At 46.5% G+C, this 16,315-nt stretch overlaps 1 protein-coding gene and 1 long non-coding RNA gene across 5 annotated transcripts in view; one reads left to right on the top strand and one right to left on the bottom strand.

The window, feature by feature from the left end:
* Positions 1-3,445, top strand: part of LOC118301112 — a 34,705-nt gene extending 31,260 nt beyond the window's left edge. Inside the window, exons 2-3 of the long non-coding RNA XR_004790224.2 lie at positions 2,246-2,357; positions 3,290-3,445. This is a non-coding gene — a long non-coding RNA (uncharacterized LOC118301112). The remainder of the gene's footprint in view (positions 1-2,245; positions 2,358-3,289) is intronic.
* The window catches only part of gabra1 (gamma-aminobutyric acid type A receptor subunit alpha1), a 28,377-nt gene extending 12,465 nt beyond the window's left edge, over positions 1-15,912 (bottom strand). Inside the window, exons 1-8 of one of the 4 annotated variants that reach the window (XM_035626245.2) lie at positions 15,775-15,912; positions 12,927-13,032; positions 8,642-8,754; positions 7,666-7,733; positions 5,967-6,187; positions 4,684-4,766; positions 3,320-3,463; positions 2,280-2,432 (exon numbers count right to left, since the gene is read on the bottom strand). In XM_035626245.2, coding sequence (XP_035482138.1) covers positions 2,280-2,432; positions 3,320-3,463; positions 4,684-4,766; positions 5,967-6,187; positions 7,666-7,733; positions 8,642-8,754; positions 12,927-13,006 — 862 coding nt within the window. In that variant the 5' untranslated portion in view covers positions 13,007-13,032; positions 15,775-15,912. Of the gene's footprint in view, positions 1-2,279; positions 2,433-3,319; positions 3,464-4,683; positions 4,767-5,966; positions 6,188-7,665; positions 7,734-8,641; positions 8,755-12,926; positions 13,033-14,030; positions 14,141-14,702; positions 15,182-15,358; positions 15,516-15,774 lie in introns of those variants that run through there. The other 3 variants (XM_035626246.2, XM_035626247.2, XM_035626248.2) reach the window with 3 other exon arrangements.
* Between the last annotated feature and the right edge of the window lie 403 nt (positions 15,913-16,315).

Raw genomic sequence — 16,315 nt, 5'->3', positions numbered from 1 at the left:
CGCGCGCATGCATGCGTGTGTGCGTGCGTGTAATCCCGTGAAGCAGAACCAGCGATGATGATAGCATGAGGGACACACACATGCCCTAGATAGTTGTTTGAACCTAATCTAGGCCATCCTCATTTCCCCTCGACACGTGACGAGCACCGCAGGTAGCGGGGCCGACACACAAACTAACACACAGACGTGAAAACACCCACAACCAAAGACGGAGAGAGAGAACAACAACAACAACAAAAAAGATACACCAAAACATCGCAGGAAGAGCAGAGAAGACCCGCTGAATACCGCAGAGCTGCGGATGCATAATGATGTTTGGGAACGCTCTGTATGTTGTGAGACAGGGCAGACACTGAATGAGAACGAGTAGGGAGAGACAGAGGGAGAGGGAGAGAGAGATGGTGAGAGAGATGGTGAGAGAGGGAGGGAGAAGAAGAAAGAGTGCATGGTGAGGTAACTCAAGGACATTCTGCCTGCTGCTGTGCGTTGCTGCTACAGAGCATGCTGCAGACTAGCAAATGCTTTCCTCTTGGGCAGTATTATGTAAGACCTCAGTGTGACAGACAGACAGATACACACACACACACACACACACACACACACACACCAGATACACACTCACACGGACATGCACAGATACATACAAACACTTGCACACACACGCCCAGACACACACACACACACACATGCGTGCGCACACACACACACACACACACACACACACACACACACACACACACACACACACACGCAGAGGAATAGACCCACAGTGACAAACACATCGCACACAGGAGGGCACAAACACACTCACTTGTTGACACACATTCAGAGCACGTAAATCCAAATTCACACTGAGCCGTGTGCTTGAAATTCTACCGCAGTGAGCCACGACTAGATTAAAGCTCCTGTTCCCCTCGTTGGTGCAGAGACGGAACAGAATAGAACAGAACAAAGAAAAAAAAAAGTTTGCGCAGAACATGACATTGCGCAAATCAGTCTTTTTAAACATTTAATACCCTTTAAAGGGAATAGTTGGACATTCTGTCCACTGCGCTTATTAGCTTCTTTTTTTTTTTTTTGCCAAGCCAAAGATGAGAAGATTGGTACCCCTCTGTCATCGCCGCGAGGTTGCCAGGCAACCAGCAGTGACACCATGAAGTCACTGCGCCCGACAAAGCTTATCAAGACATTTTCATTTGTACTCTCTCTTCGAGATACAATATGGCAAAGAGTAAGATTTAGAGGTGTCGGTATATACAATTTTTTTTAACAATGGTCAGAGCCCGACTCGCTGTTTCCTCCTCCTTCACATCCCAGCTCAAGCACTAAAATGAATGCCTTTTGTCAATGTCAGAGAATATTCCTCCAGCGGTGTCGAGCAAACCATCACACTCTTTGCTTTTTCTTGATCATCAGTCATCAAGTCATCAAACTCAATGACTCTTCTGTCGTATCTTAAGATGCGATTGGACCGGATGATCCCAGCCTTTATTTCAGAAGCAGCCTCCCTCAAGTCTTTGCGTGTTTAACAGATGTAAACGTATTGTTCACACTGTGCATGCAATTTTTTTAAACTATTTTTGGCAGAACAAAACAAAGCTGCATTCCGCAGCATGTGGAGAAGCTCTCCTGCTGAATCCAAACTGTCACCAATATTTCATTTTGGATTCAGTCAGATTGTGTTGAAGGCATATAACTTTGGATCCAAAATCCAAATACACTCTATGACCAACTATAACATATCGACATATGCAACAGTGTATTCTGCTGGTGAAAGAAATTGGTGCAAAATGTAATACCACCTCAGAAACTCCAGGTAACATCAGGTAATTACATGAACTCTGTCCTACTTATTACGGTTAGTATGAATGTAACTCAATATTTCCTGTCAGCTAGAAAATGAAGTAATCCTTCCGGTGCCGTTGGGTTACATTGCACCGTACCTTCAGGTGTTCCAATTATTTTGCCCACCCCGTTTATATCAATAGCGGTGGAGCAAATAACAGGGACACCTCTGTGCATGTTGCAATACAATTTTACGACAGCACAAACTACATCCTCAACAATGTTCACGCATTTGGATCAACACCTCTTCTAAAACCAGCTTCCTGAAGGCGCGATCCATGGCATTAGATTGCATTATTTTTAGCAAGGTGTTCATGACAAACTGCCAATTGCGCGTGTAGTAAATATATTCCACATTGATTTTCCAAGAACAGACTTGAAACCCCTTCTTTGCCCATAGATGTATGAAAGAGAGGGGAGAGCAGACGACTCACCAAAGACAGTCCTGGCAGGGACGGACTCTCTGTTGAGCCAGAAAGACACTTGGGAGAGGATGACAGTCATGATGCAGGGTAGATATGTTTGGATCACAAAGTAACCAATTTTCCTCTTCAGGTGGAAATGGGTTGTCATCACGACATATTCTCCTGCGGTCAGCAAAAACAAGTCAGGGAGTCAGAGAGAATTCACAGATGAACTTCTTTTTTTTTTAACCTTCACAATCTAGTTATTCAGTTCATCTATTGTACTTGTCCCTAGAGTGTGAAGTGTTTTTTTTCCTAAATGGTTTGCCGGTCGGTTTTCTTGTTGTTGAGCTTCATTGGCGCAGTTTTGGATGCCATTTGTCAACAAACGCAATACCAAGTCACGATCCATTTCGTCAGTGTATTCAGGTCCAGTGGACGCGTCACAGGAACCGCACTGGGCTTTCATCTAGATATTACAATATGTCGATTTTTTTAAGGGTGAGACATATGTGACTGTCTCAGGAAAAATAGATTAAAAAGAGCTTATTCAATGACGCTTGGTAGACGCAGTATCTTGGGCGCTTGTTACTAATAAAGCAAAGCGTGAATTTGGGGGATAGGGCTGTTCTAAAGCGTCGCTTTCTGCCTGCGGCTACAGTGTCACTGGCAAACAGGTCACCCATTTTGTGCTGTCACTTATTTTTTGCCAGTATCAATGGACCAAAAAGAGAAGGAGGTGTAAAAAAGAGGTGACGGCCAGTAGGGAAATTTAAGAATCTGGGACATAGCTTGTCATTAGTAAAGCAAGAAGACCGATGCCACTGATAATGCAGATGAATTAATGCAGTATTGGCAAAAATGAGCAGTTTCAGACCGCTAGTTTGTGCAGTGATGGATGAGATTGAGGGTTTTTGTTTGTTTTTTTGCAAAGAAGAAGTCTGTTTATGCACCGAGCCTAAATCTCCGCTGACTTGATCAGGTAAAACACAAAGTCATACATGTTGAACTTGAATGCATTTTTAATGTTTATTTCACAGTGAACAGATGGTAACCGCGCTGACGCCTACCTGTGCTGGACTGCACCACGCCAGAATCCACACTCTGTCCCATCAGATCATACTGGTTCAATCTGGACCCGTCCTCTGCCACCACCACGGACTGGGCAGCTCCCCTGGTCCACACGTACACCACCTCTGCACGAGTGTAGGCATCTGGCCGGGGTGGGGGGAGCAGAGTTAAAAGCCATAAATTATTTGGCTGCTGGTTTGTCTCTTGTCATGTGTTGCTGTGCAGGTTATATTTTTGGAGCTGCTCGGGATGCCAGGTGGGGGAAGGCATCTGAAACTAGGTCTCCCACCCAAAACTCCTCGACTTTAGTCTTCCCTCATCTCATTTTGTCTCATCTCCTCTCATCCCAGTTCTGCCTGTCTTATCTCATTTACCATATAAGCATGTTATTCCGTTCTTTCACCTGACGTGTCTCCTTTACTCACCTCCGCCTGTTTATCTAATCTGGTTTCCTTATCTAAACTGATTCTCTCTCGTACTTGGGTGTTTATTGTCTTTCATTTCATCGCGCGATGCGATGTCATGTCACATCACGTCGTTCGCCAGCTTGTGAGAAAACAAACAAACAACATCTCAGCGGGACAACGCGACCTCGAAACAGGCAAGTCAGCCTTTCCCTGCCTCCGGCCACCGAAAAACCTGTCAAGACTGCGGCGTCGCTTGACCACTGCAGAGGAACGGATGGCTCGGCCGCAGACTGCAGCATACGGGAGAGAGCTCATCACTGAAATATTTAGGGAGTGATTTCAATTTAAAGGACGGGCTGAAGCGCGGCCCTCTCGCTCACGCTGTGCAGCTGCCTGAAGAATGGCCCTGTGACATTCACTTCCCTGCTTCACACTTGCTGTATTTTTGCTCTTGCCTTCTCACTTTCTACACCCCAAGTTTCCCCCCCCCCCCTCGTTCTCCATTGTTGTCTCCCCCCCCCCATCGTTCTTTTTCTTGTTATGTCTTCTCAAGGAGGTTGCGGAGAAAGGGGTAGCTGTCAGCGGTGAGCAGCTGGTGTGATGTGCTGGAAATATTACCGAGAGAGCAGCCTTGGATAAGCACAGGTCTGTGCGCTGCATGCCCGCCAGGGTCTTGCAGGGTCTTACAGGGCCTGGCAGGGTTGAATGGGGAGGGGCAGAGGGGGCCTTGGAGGACAGCTCCTCTGGGAGAACAGCTGTTACCACACTGTCATCCCTTATCAGGGACTGGTGCTGGGGTCATGCTTTCCAGTTGGATGAGGTAGTGACAGCGTGTCAGAGAGGCGTGTGTGCGTGTGTGTGTGCGTGTGTGTGTGTGCGTTTGCGGCTGTGCAGTGTGTTCATGAGCATTTAGCCGCATGTATGCCGGGTTGTGTGTGAGTACAGAGGCCACTTACAGCTGCCGAACTTCAGTGGACAAGCATGGGCGTCCATAGGGAAGTCTTCCAGGTGCATGGGGCATTCGGCTCTTACTGTCAGCCTAGAGGGATTCACACAGACATGAACAGTGTATTAGGAAAAAAATACAAAATAAACACACAACACAGCAGCAAAGGAAACAACTGACAGACAGTGCTGGTGGAGGAGCGTGACAGACGACTGGAAGAGGTGAGGCACACGAATGATCGGGAAAATGTGATCTCCTGGCACCGAATACAGTCAAACGGCAGCTCCTGTTCCTCTAAACCAATAGAAAATGCTCCAGTTCCCTGAGCTGCGAGTCTTATTTTTTATTTCCTGACAGCTTGGTGAAAAACAGCATGTCAGGCCACCCGTGACACACTAATCTCCCATCCATCTCGCATCTCGCTCATCTGTGACAGCCATGTGAGCTCCGCCGCTGCCCCCTCCCCCTGCTAGTTAACATGCTAAAACAAACGGTTTACTCTCCTTACCTCGTACGCCTCGCACTGGCACCACTCTGTTGTGTACATCAAGGTTTGTGATGTCTTTTAAGTGTTTTATTTACTACTTCTCATGTGTTGTTCTTAACTCTAAGCTCGGCTGGTTGCACACCTCATCTTCCTGCATGTATCATCTCCAATGTGGTTGATCACGACTGGGTGAAACAATTTAATATTTCCTTGTGAACCCTACAATAGAGAACTTGACAAATGAAATGAAAATGTACAGTATGTGAGACACAAGACTTACATATGGCTGACCACGATCTCTAGAGAAGTAAACCCAAAAACGAATAATGCAGAGGAATTTAGCAGTGTAGGAAATCTTGATGGACAGCTATTCGTTTAATACCCTACCCTTTTAAAAATAAAGGTGTAAACGTATTAATAACAAATTCCATCACCAAAAAACGCCAAGGTTAAAGTAAACAATAAATTGAAGCCGTCTGCCGTTCTGGCGTCATATATACTTACTAATAAACCAATGTGTATTAATCTGAAGTGCACTGTTAGCTAATATGAAGATTTTGCAATAAACAAGAAAACAACTATCTGGAAAATATAGAATATTGTCCCTATCAGCCACGTTTCCATGATTTATTTTTTCACTGCAACGACTGAGCCCGTCCTCCTTTTCAGAAAACGATGTGCGCCGCTGATATTAAAATCAAAAAGGTGCACTGCTTTTTTTCTGCGAGGTCCAATAATCATCTTTGGTCTCTGGCTCATTGGAGAATCCTTCAATTTCACTGAGGCGGTAGAACATGACAGCCTACCTCATGGTGTACAGCAGCGTGCCCTCCTCTGTGATCCGCAGCAGCTTGTTTGGCATGGTCATGTTGTGTGCCACCGACTTCTTGCCGTTGTGGAAGAAGGTGTCGGGGGTCCAGATCTTGCTGGCCATCAGGTTGTTGAGACGCAGCACGGCCATGGGGCCTTTGAACTTTAGTCTCTCGTCCTTCCAGCTCTGTCTGAAGAAGACGTCAATGGTGTACTCCTGAGGGGGGACGGTGGGAAGGAGAGCAAACGAGACGTCGTCAACAAAGATGGAGACAAAAGAGAAAGAGAACGCCAGAACCCCACCTTTAAGCTGTTTATCTATTTATTTATTTATATATATATTTTTTTTACCTTTAGCCGCTCAGCAATCCAACCTCCTTTTCACCTCCTTTTTTTTGTGCTCTCACATTTTCAATTTTTCTCTTCCTTGTGTCACTTAGACTTAGCGTAGTTATGATATTTTTGGCCTGGTTTTCCCGCAGGTTGTTTAAGATTTTTTTTAAGCAAGGAGGATCTAGTGCATGATGGTGCAGTTTTTAAAGAAAGTGGAGCATAGTGTGATTGCGTTTTATTTGATAATTTACATAATTATGGTGCGGTCGGTTTAATACAATATAAACAAAGGGATGATCATTTAGTATTTGATCGGTTGGTATTGCGTTGTAAGGTACGTGCCAGAAATGGCCATTGTTAGCATTCATCTTGGGCAAAACCTCTTTGCACTGTAATCTCAATTACATGTGACACAAAAGGGGAAGCACTGGATACTAAATTTGGAGGACGTTTCATTTTGAGGGCAGCTTATGACTGTAGCTGAGAGCAGATTTTAATGGTTCCACATGACTGCCCGACAGAGTAAAGGGAGCCATTAAAAATTACTGTGCAGTCTCTATGGTTTTTTTTTTTGTTCTCTCCCCCCCACACACACACTTTTTCCACTCGACCCGCATAAGATAATTAGTGTGAACTGAAACAGAGCTTCAAGGTAACAGAGCAGGAAAGGGAAAGGCTGGAGACGGAGAGGACGTTCTTCAGCTCTTCCTTCTGGCCTCAACACAGCGGCAAAATAGTCCTGGCTCGCATGTCAGCCAGTGCAATTAACTGAGATTATGTCAAGTAGACACACACTTCACGTACATATGAAAGGAGCCCCCCCCCCAAGTGCTAAAAGAGAGGCAGTGAGACATTTGGATGAGCTTAATTGGTTTCCGGTGCACGGGGCAAAGATCAGATGCTCGTGTCTGAACAGCCCACAGCTTCTTCTTTTTTTTCCCCCAGTAGCACATTGAAGAGGACCACAGCAATAAGGAAAGAAGTGTGATGCGTTAAACCTCAACATCACCCCACGTTTAGTAGCTCCAGGTTTTTTTCAAGAGAGACAGATCAACACGCGATTGTTCCGAAAGAATTAATACTCCCCATAAAAGCTGAACCAATGAATACATTGCATGCCGTTTCTAGTATTTCAGCTACAAATAAACATAAACTTGGACATATTTAGAAATGCACGTATATTTTTGTACAGTAAGGGTTACGAACCATGCACCAGCTAATACATTTCACACGTGACAGGTTTATTAACTCATCAGGATCTAATGGGCTGAATTTATGTAATGAATTATTTTTACGGCTCTGAGACCCATGCCGGGGACGAGGGAGGGACTGACATTTACAGAGGGGAAAAAAGAGTCTTACCATGTCGTGGTCCGAAACTGGCCCAATACTAGTCACGAAAATGTCAGTCTTGACTTCAGTTACACGCTCTGTTGAAGCAGGAAATTGCCAGAGTGAGTTACTATCAGTGGCATTCATTAGCCCCCAACTACCTGTTAATGCAAGACCACCTGGCATATGGCATCTGATCCATTCAGTTTATAGAAAATGAAATATGAATGTTCAGCATTATGTTTAACACCCACACACACACATTGGCAAAACAATAATAATAACACAATCATCACACCATTTTTTGATGGTTTTGGTTTCAGTGTCAGCTCCATTACCCAGACAGTGGTTCAATCTCTTAATACATTCCAGAATTGCCGTATTACTGAAAATATGCCGCACCAAAATGCGTCCACTGGGGAGTCATTTGGAAGGGATTCCTTTTGACAGCATGATTTATGAATGATACCCATCATAATCCATAATTTCTTCCCCATGGCTGCTGAACTTCCAGCAGTCCCGGTCTTATTCGCCTGTCTGTTTGATGCCTGCTGCGTTCCGCTGTGCGATCCTCAGTGTCCTTCACACACCAATTCTCACATTATCCTTTGCTCTTTTCCCCCATTACTCTCTCGTTGCTTTTTTCTCTTTATCAGTTTCTCTCAGCTTTCATCTCTGGATTTGTCTCTCACGCTCCCGGCCATTTTGTTTCTCACACTTTAACAGCGGACAGTTGACAACAGGAAATTGGTGCGCGCACGATGGGATGACAAATTCAGTACGACCACGGGTTTTATGACAGTTCAAAAGCAGTAGGTGAGGAATGACCCTCCTTTTTTTGTTCTTCTGACACTGAAAGCAAACCCACCCTTATCAGATTCATTCATACAGATACCGGCCACTTGTACTTTGCATCACATTAACATACAAGAGGGGGAAAAAAAATGGAAATTCAAACAGTCGCCGTGACAGAGAAAAATACATTCAATGACTTGGGTTTACTGACCTCCTAGTCCTGGCCTGAGGCGATTGTCGTAGCCATCCAGAAGGCTGTCTAAGATCTTGGTGAACACTGTAGTGTTATCTTTCTGTTCATCTGTCATGCCGTTCTGCCCAGAGCTGGCGAAGAAAAGAAGACATTTTAAAGTCACAGTACGGCGTCCGGAACCACGGTCACAACCGCCAACAGATTAAGAACAAACTCGGGATGTGTCAAAGACAAAGGAAGAGGATTCTCCACCGTTCAGAAAGCAGGGCGAGCGCCTGGGCGGCGCCGAACGTGTCGTGAATCACATCGTGACAGAAAAAGGGCAAGAACACTGTCCAATCCTGTTTCGACACTGACGCATTTCATTATTGTTGCCAATTTACAATTCACAGTGTGACAGTGAGGTCAGTATCCTATTGATAAGCGAGTGGTGGTTCAGAGAATGACCACAAAGGGGAAAAAAACAACCCCAGACGCCAATTTTTCCTGAGCTATCCGTTTGGATGAAAAAAACTCCTTTTTAAAAACATGTTTGTAGGTGTAAAAGTGAGTTTTTGTCACAGGGGTGTAAAACTGGGCATGCAGAGAACAGATGTGGTCATACACCCTCACACGTAGAAGTAACCTCACAGAGAAAGGAAAAGGAGATAAATTAGGATCCATTATTTATACCTTAATATGGTCTTTTAGACCACCGAGGCCTTGCTGATTGTGCTGTTTGAGCAACATGAAACGAAATGCTTGGAGCAATGCCGAATTGTGAGAGCAGAGTTTGCAGCATCTCCACGCATAAATATTTCAACACTCTTATAATCAGGAATACAGCCCCTAATTACATTGTGTGTCATACAGGCAAGATGTGAGAAGAATATTTAGTGTGTGTGTGTGTGTGTGTGTGCGTGTGTGTTTGCATACTTGAATCAATGAATCGCATGTGAAGTGTATGGCACGCGGTCCGAGTGAACAACCGAGCCGGTGTATGTGTTTGCATGTGCGATGATGCTGATAATGCCCCGATGAAAGTCTTAACGACGTAACGTATGCCGCCAAGCAATCATCCTCCCCCTCTTTTCGTAGCCAATAGCATTTGGTTTGATTGCATGCGAGATATACAGCAATCGTTGGGGAACCAGCTCGGCTGGCTGAATTGCTCCGAGGAGCGGGAGAGGTCATCCGGATCAGTTTGCGGGGACCTGAGATGAGAGTGAGGGAAAAGTGGAAGGGAGAGTCTGGAGAAACACGCGAGATCGGCTCCGGACAAAAAGAATGAACAACAAAAAAAAAAGATGCAGAAAACAGAGGAGTACACAGGGAGGTAAAAGGCAGAAAAAGGGAGGTTCGGGAAAGTGTAGGATAGCAATAAGTGAGACTGGGGATTTGCGTTTTGCAGAGCTGCAGCTCACATTCGGAACTGTCGGATTTAGGCAGCTCTGAATGTGAGCGGCAAAACATTGTGCTTTCTAAATAAAGATGATCCATGCGTGTCACAAACAAATTTGTTTAAAAGGGTTAATGCACATCTGTCCGCCACCAATTTTTCTTAATTCGCAAGCCCTTCCCCCCCGTCAGCCAATTTAAAAAAACAAGTAAATATCTGAAAACCATCTCCAGCGATGAAAATGTGATGAGCAATTTTGCTTTGGGGGCTTTGGGATACACAAATCCGAAAAAAACTAAAATTAATCTGCACAAGTGAAAATACAAGAGGCATAAATTGCATCCAAGCAACGTCAGCGAGCTAAAATTAAAAACGCAACCTCCTTTTCCGTCCCATCCTATTATTTGTACTTTGAACATTTATTTTTATGCGTTTCCAATTTCCCAATCGTATCAAGGCATTCTGCCCCAGGGGTTACAGTCAACTTGTCATAGTTTCCACCAGCAAAGGAAACGTGCCAGGATGTCCCTTAACCCCTAACACTTCAATTAAAAAAAAAATATATAAATATATATATATATCCTTACAAGTCATTAATGGAAGTAATGGTGGGAAATGTAGGAAACAATCTATAACAAGTTCCAGTTTCTTGAATTACACACAGGGATATATTGAATAGTGTGGCACATATTATTTATTTCACAGTGTACACAAGAAATATGGGCGGTGGGGTGGTGGGGTTACCTGACATGGACAAGAATAGAAAAATGGTAAGGGAGGGGAAAAATGTTCTGTGGGAGAATTCACGTTCATCAGCCAGGGGCCACATTGTCATAAAACCCAGTACACCACCCCCATCTACAGGTCATCTGAACAGCAACAGTGCCATTCACACTTCTCTCTCTCTCTCTCTCTCTCTCTCTCTCTCTCTGTGTGTCTCTGTCTATCTCTCTCTTTCTATCTCTCTCTCTTGTCACTCGGATATCTAATTATAAGGCAATTTCTTTCGTTGGCAACATACTGTAGCAGAGTGCTAGGTCTTCCTGATTACTGTGTCTCATTGAAATCCCCCCAAGGTGTGTGTGTGTGTGTGTGTGTGTGTGTGTGTGTGTGTGTGTGTGTGTGTGTGTGTGTGTGTGTGTGTGTGTGTGTGTGTGTGTGTGTGTGTGTGTGTGTGTGTGTGTGTGTGTGTGTGTGTGTGTGTGTGAAATTCGGTATTTGACTTCAAAATGGGGAACTGGCTCATACAGTAAATCTTTGGGTGATAATTGCTTTACGGCTTGCAGTGACAGTTCGTCAGTACAGTAATCACTACTTTTAAATTTTCCCTGATGTTGCTCGCCGTGCAGCACATCGGACTCTCAATTTGCCAGTCGGTCCATCTCGAACCTATACGCTACGTCTGTGTTTAATCGATTAGATCAGATCCGTGTACAATGAGGACACGAGTGCATTGTATATTAAAAAATATAGGACACGTTCCATGTGTGGTCTGCATGCGGTCAGGGCGCGTAAGCTGAAACGTGTGCTGTATGCAGTACATATATATGTGTGTGTGTGTGTGTGTGTGTGTGTGTGTGTGTGTGTGTGTGTGTGTGTGTGTGTGTGTGTGTGTGTGTGTGTGTGTGTGTGTGTGTGTGTGTGTGTGTGTGTGTGTGTGTGTGTGTGTGTGTGTGTGTGTGTGTGTGTGTGTGTGTGTGTGTGTGTGTGTGTGTGTGTGTGTGTGTTTTCGTGGCGTAGCTGTCGTCACAGAGAGAGAGAAGCAAGCTGGACCATCTCAAGACATCACCAGTGAAGTCAACTGCCGGTGACAGTTCCACTGAATTATTCAACCGTGCAGAAAAGGCCCGATCCCCTCGGTCTCTCCAGGGTTCTCAAGTAGAACCACAACGGGACGAGAGCTGAGACGATCTCATGCGGCTGCAGCAGCTGAAGGTTTCACCATTCGGTGTTGTTTTACTTGTGATTGCGAATGGTTGTTTTTTTTTTTTTTTTTTACCTGTTCCGCATGTTTGTGTAAAATTAACTCCTCCAAGAAGTGGAATCGGATTATGACGTTTCAAGGTATAATGCTACACACAAACGGCTGCCCGGCACTCTGTATCGCGTGGGAATTACCGCTGGCGCAGTCACATGTTGGCGGATCCTATTGCTGGCGTTCCTCATCCAATCATTTCTCTCCTTCCCCTCTCAGTTTGTCTGCTGCTCCTGGTTGGGGCGACGTCTGACACCTCAGTGTTGACATTGAGAGGTGTTTTCTGTACATCGACTCTTACCTTCCCCGCGGCCACTGTCAAACGCACGTGCTCATATCTGTGCCAAACATCTCCGCGCGGCACACACACACACACACACGTCGTCTGCTGTAGGACTGGACCGCAAGCTGCGAACGCCGATGTCGTCCCACGAGGCCACTGGGCCTCAGAAGTGTAAGACTACGGTGATGGGGTTAGTGGCTATTTTGGCTCCTCGTCTCTTTTCTCTGCGTTGCACTTCTTATTGCCTCGATGCAATTATAGTCGCGGAGGTGTCCTGTGGGGATGCCCCAGTTACAACCACACTGAATATGCTCAGTTCGAGTGGAGTCCAGCAAAACCAAGCAATGGGCGACGTGACAGAATATCACCACAACAGTAGTACCACCACTGTCTTCCTCCATGGCGGACTGACAGACTGTTTAACAGAAGTATGCTTTGGCCAATTGAACATTTGTCGAGCACTGAGACTAGCTTTAGAAGATCACTGTCCCCGAAGCGCCATTACTGTATGTGTAGACACAGTGTCCCAGTAATACCTTGATCATATAGACAATAATGGCCGAGTCACGTGACGCGTGCAGGTTTTTGTGGCTCTCGCTCGCTCAAAGTCATCCGAGCTGCCGGATGTGACGCGCAGGTACATTTGTGAAATAAAGTGTCTCCTTACCTTTTCCCACTAAGCACGCCGGTGGCAACAAGCAAGCAAGCCCACAGACGCAGGAAGGCCGTCTTGCTCCGTCCGCACATAGTTGCAACACGAGGACCTCTCACTGCTGCGGGTCAAAGAAGAAGAAGAAGAAGAAGAGAGAATCATCTCAGAATTCCGTGATCGTGTCGAATGAGCCACCGGCCCGCCAATCAACGCAACATGTTCATCACGTTCAGGGGTCAGTGAATATGATGAAGATTTGGTAAAACAACAACAGCCAACGTTGGAGGGGGGGTTCAGTCTATGAGGGAGACCTCGTTTCCATAGAGATGCTTTATGTGAGGTTTTTAAAACATGTGGTTGTTAACATTTCTCACAGATTCCCCTGACAGCATATGAATCAAACAAAAAAACACACGGCCTTGCCTCTGTGCATTTGGGCCATCGCATGCCCCTTGAGACCCCCCCCCCCAGATTTCCCATCATCATTTTACAATTGGCTGTCACATGGACGAAAGACATATTTCATACCCTAACTACGTGGGAGACTGCGCTTTGAAGAGATAAATAAAGAAGTGCCTCCCAGTATTTCAATGACCACTGGAAGGGGCGCCAGTGTAAATAGGACTTTCATAACTGCCACCCAATACGCATGCATATGGTGTGCCAGTATAGCTGCGGCGCATAATAATTAAGGAGAAATAACAAGGCATCACATCGTCGAGCACACAACACCCTGCCTGAGAGCTCGTACAGCACCTGTGCACTTGCCTCCTCTTTAATACCCTGCAATGTGGAACACGGGCACCCGCAGTATCACAACCAAATCCCCTCAAACGAGAGCGTTCTGCCTCCTCCTTTCACCATCGAGCTATGATGTCAGCCGGGTCATAAAGTATGGAAGCAATAGTCTGCGCTGTCGTGCTCACTGACATTCACGTTGCAATATATATATCTGTATACACATTTTTTTTTGAAAGCATAATAGATGTGTCCAGGAGAGGATCAATTACTTACTCATGCAAACGCGCTAAACCAGCACATCACACACACACACACACACGAACACACACGAACACACGAGACCGCGCGATCCATGCCACCGACACACAGCCTACATACAGAAGACGATGCGCCCGCCACCGGCGTGCGACGTTCCAAGGTGTGGACGGGGGAGTCGGAGAGACAAACAATGCTCTGTGCTAAAAAAAACCGAAATAAAAATGAAATAAATCCCTTTGGCTGACAAGGATTTGATGCAGCAGGGGTGGGGGGGGTGGGGTTGGGATGATGCAGATTAACGAACGGAAAGGGGGGGGGGGGGGGGGGGGGGGGGGGGGGGGGGGGTGGAAATCCCGCACAGGATTTCACTTTCGAAGTTATTCAGAGGGAAATCATATGAGCCTCCCGTCTCCAATGTTGGATAAGGACGGAATTCAGCAATGCAACTGGCATCCCCCGCCAGGCTGCTCCAACCACGCGGATGGCGATGCCGGATCCGCGCGCGGCGGAGTGATTACGCGAGTGCGCCGTTGGACGCCGTTCGGTTCGGAGCGCTGTCCGCGGTGCTGAACCCGGGCTGCTGCGCGCTGGGACGGCAGAGAAAAGCCCTTGTGCGCGGTCACAGTGCGAGTGAAACTCGTCTTCTGTCCTAGCGGTGTCCAGCGACACAAAACCACCCCTTCCGAATCCGAGTGGTGCCCCCCCCTCCCTCCAGTCTGACAGGGGGAGAGGGAAAAAAAAAAAAAAAAGGCGAGGAAAAAAAAAAGAAAGAAGAAGGAGAAAATCACTTACACTGTACCGACGAGTCGCGGTGTATTCTGTGTTCCTCTGCCTATGTCCTCAAACTTTTTTGCGAATATCTTTTTCTTTTTGTCTAGCCGGACTGAAAACGACGGGGACGAAAGGAAGACGAAGAAGAAGAAAGCCCCCCCCCCAAAAAAAGAAAAGAAAAATCCTCCTGTGATCTCAGATCTGACGAATTCCAGCTCGAGGCTGGAGAAGCGGCTGCTGACGATATGCGCAGGTCTCTCTCACTGCTCATTGGCGGCGCTGTAGTGAGTTGAACTCTCTCAGTCTGTCAGCGACACGCGCACGCACACAGACAGACGCACGCACGCACTATTTTTTTTTTCTTCTTCTTCCTCCTCCTGCTACACTAACGAATCTGAGCTGTGCACCGAGAGGTCTCTATCCAAAATGTGCGTCCGGATTCATCGAGCGCGCCCGTGGTCCAAGTGCACGGCGCACGGGCTGTGTCCGAGCGCAGCGCGTCTTATTATAGAACAGGCTGTGCACCGACCCCACAGAAAGACCACAGCCCGCCCATTTTACATGCAGCACAATTTCAACTTGCCCCTAATCTGTTTTCGGTGGCTGTTAAAAATATAAATATATATATATATATATATATATATATATATATATATATATATATAAAATCCTCTTACATTTTCAACTGGGCTCCCTCGGTCCCCCTCCCCAGATCGCGCTTGCTCCGTGTCACTCCCCGACTCTCCTATATGCGTGATGATTTCCAAGGAGATTGCGAAGAAAAAGCTGTGACATTTACCAAAAGGACCGTCTCGCGACTGAAACAGTCAGCGCACGGTGTGGAGGGTCGTACTGACGATGTAACACCCCCCCCCCCCCCCCCCAAAAAAAAGAGACAACGAATCAGGCTATTTTGTGCCCGGCTCGGAAATACGCGCCTCGGAGGAGACACCTCCGAAAATCGTCTGTCCCCCCCCCCCCCCCCCCCCCCCCCCCCCCCCCCCCCCCCCCCCCCCCCCCCCCCCCCCCTCCTTCACCGGGCACCGACGAGGCGAGCGACGGAACACGGAACGTCCCTCCTCGAATCACTCACCGTCTCCTAAAAGCCCAGGTTTCGCATGGGGACCACGGCACAGTGTCTCCGCTTGCAGCCCCGGTATATTCTGCTGCTGCAGCCGCGCCACTCCAGACTGAGCTGCGAACGGCGAAGGAGCGCGGAGCTGCGTGCATCTGCAAGGGAGGGAAAAAGAAAAAAAGAAAAAAAAAAAAAAAAAAGGGCTGATGATACCCGGCGAATATTTTTTTTTTTTTTTTTGTAGTCATCTGCGTATTTCCAGTTAGACTACAAATCAGGGGACATTTTCCATCACCGAGGACTGTGCTCAGCGGTACAGACATATAGGAGTCAAAACAAGAGCATTCTTACGGGGCAGTTTACATCATATGAGTGTGTAATTCATGGTGGCACCAAAAAGCCCCCCTATGAAATCCCAGAGGCTGTTTTTTTTTTTTTTTCTGGGGAATGATTTTTTGACACAGGAGCAACTCTTTTTTTAAAAAAAAATGTATTTGTTGCCTTCAGTTTGCAGTGGGGGTTTGTTTTCCTCACAGCAGGCAGTGAGCTGGCAGTGTAG

This window comes from Scophthalmus maximus, chromosome 2, assembly GCF_022379125.1.
Source record: "Scophthalmus maximus strain ysfricsl-2021 chromosome 2, ASM2237912v1, whole genome shotgun sequence".
Taxonomy (NCBI): Eukaryota; Metazoa; Chordata; class Actinopteri; order Pleuronectiformes; family Scophthalmidae; genus Scophthalmus; species Scophthalmus maximus.
Note: the sequence above shows the minus strand (reverse complement) of the source record. Positions and strands in the feature narration are given on the sequence as shown.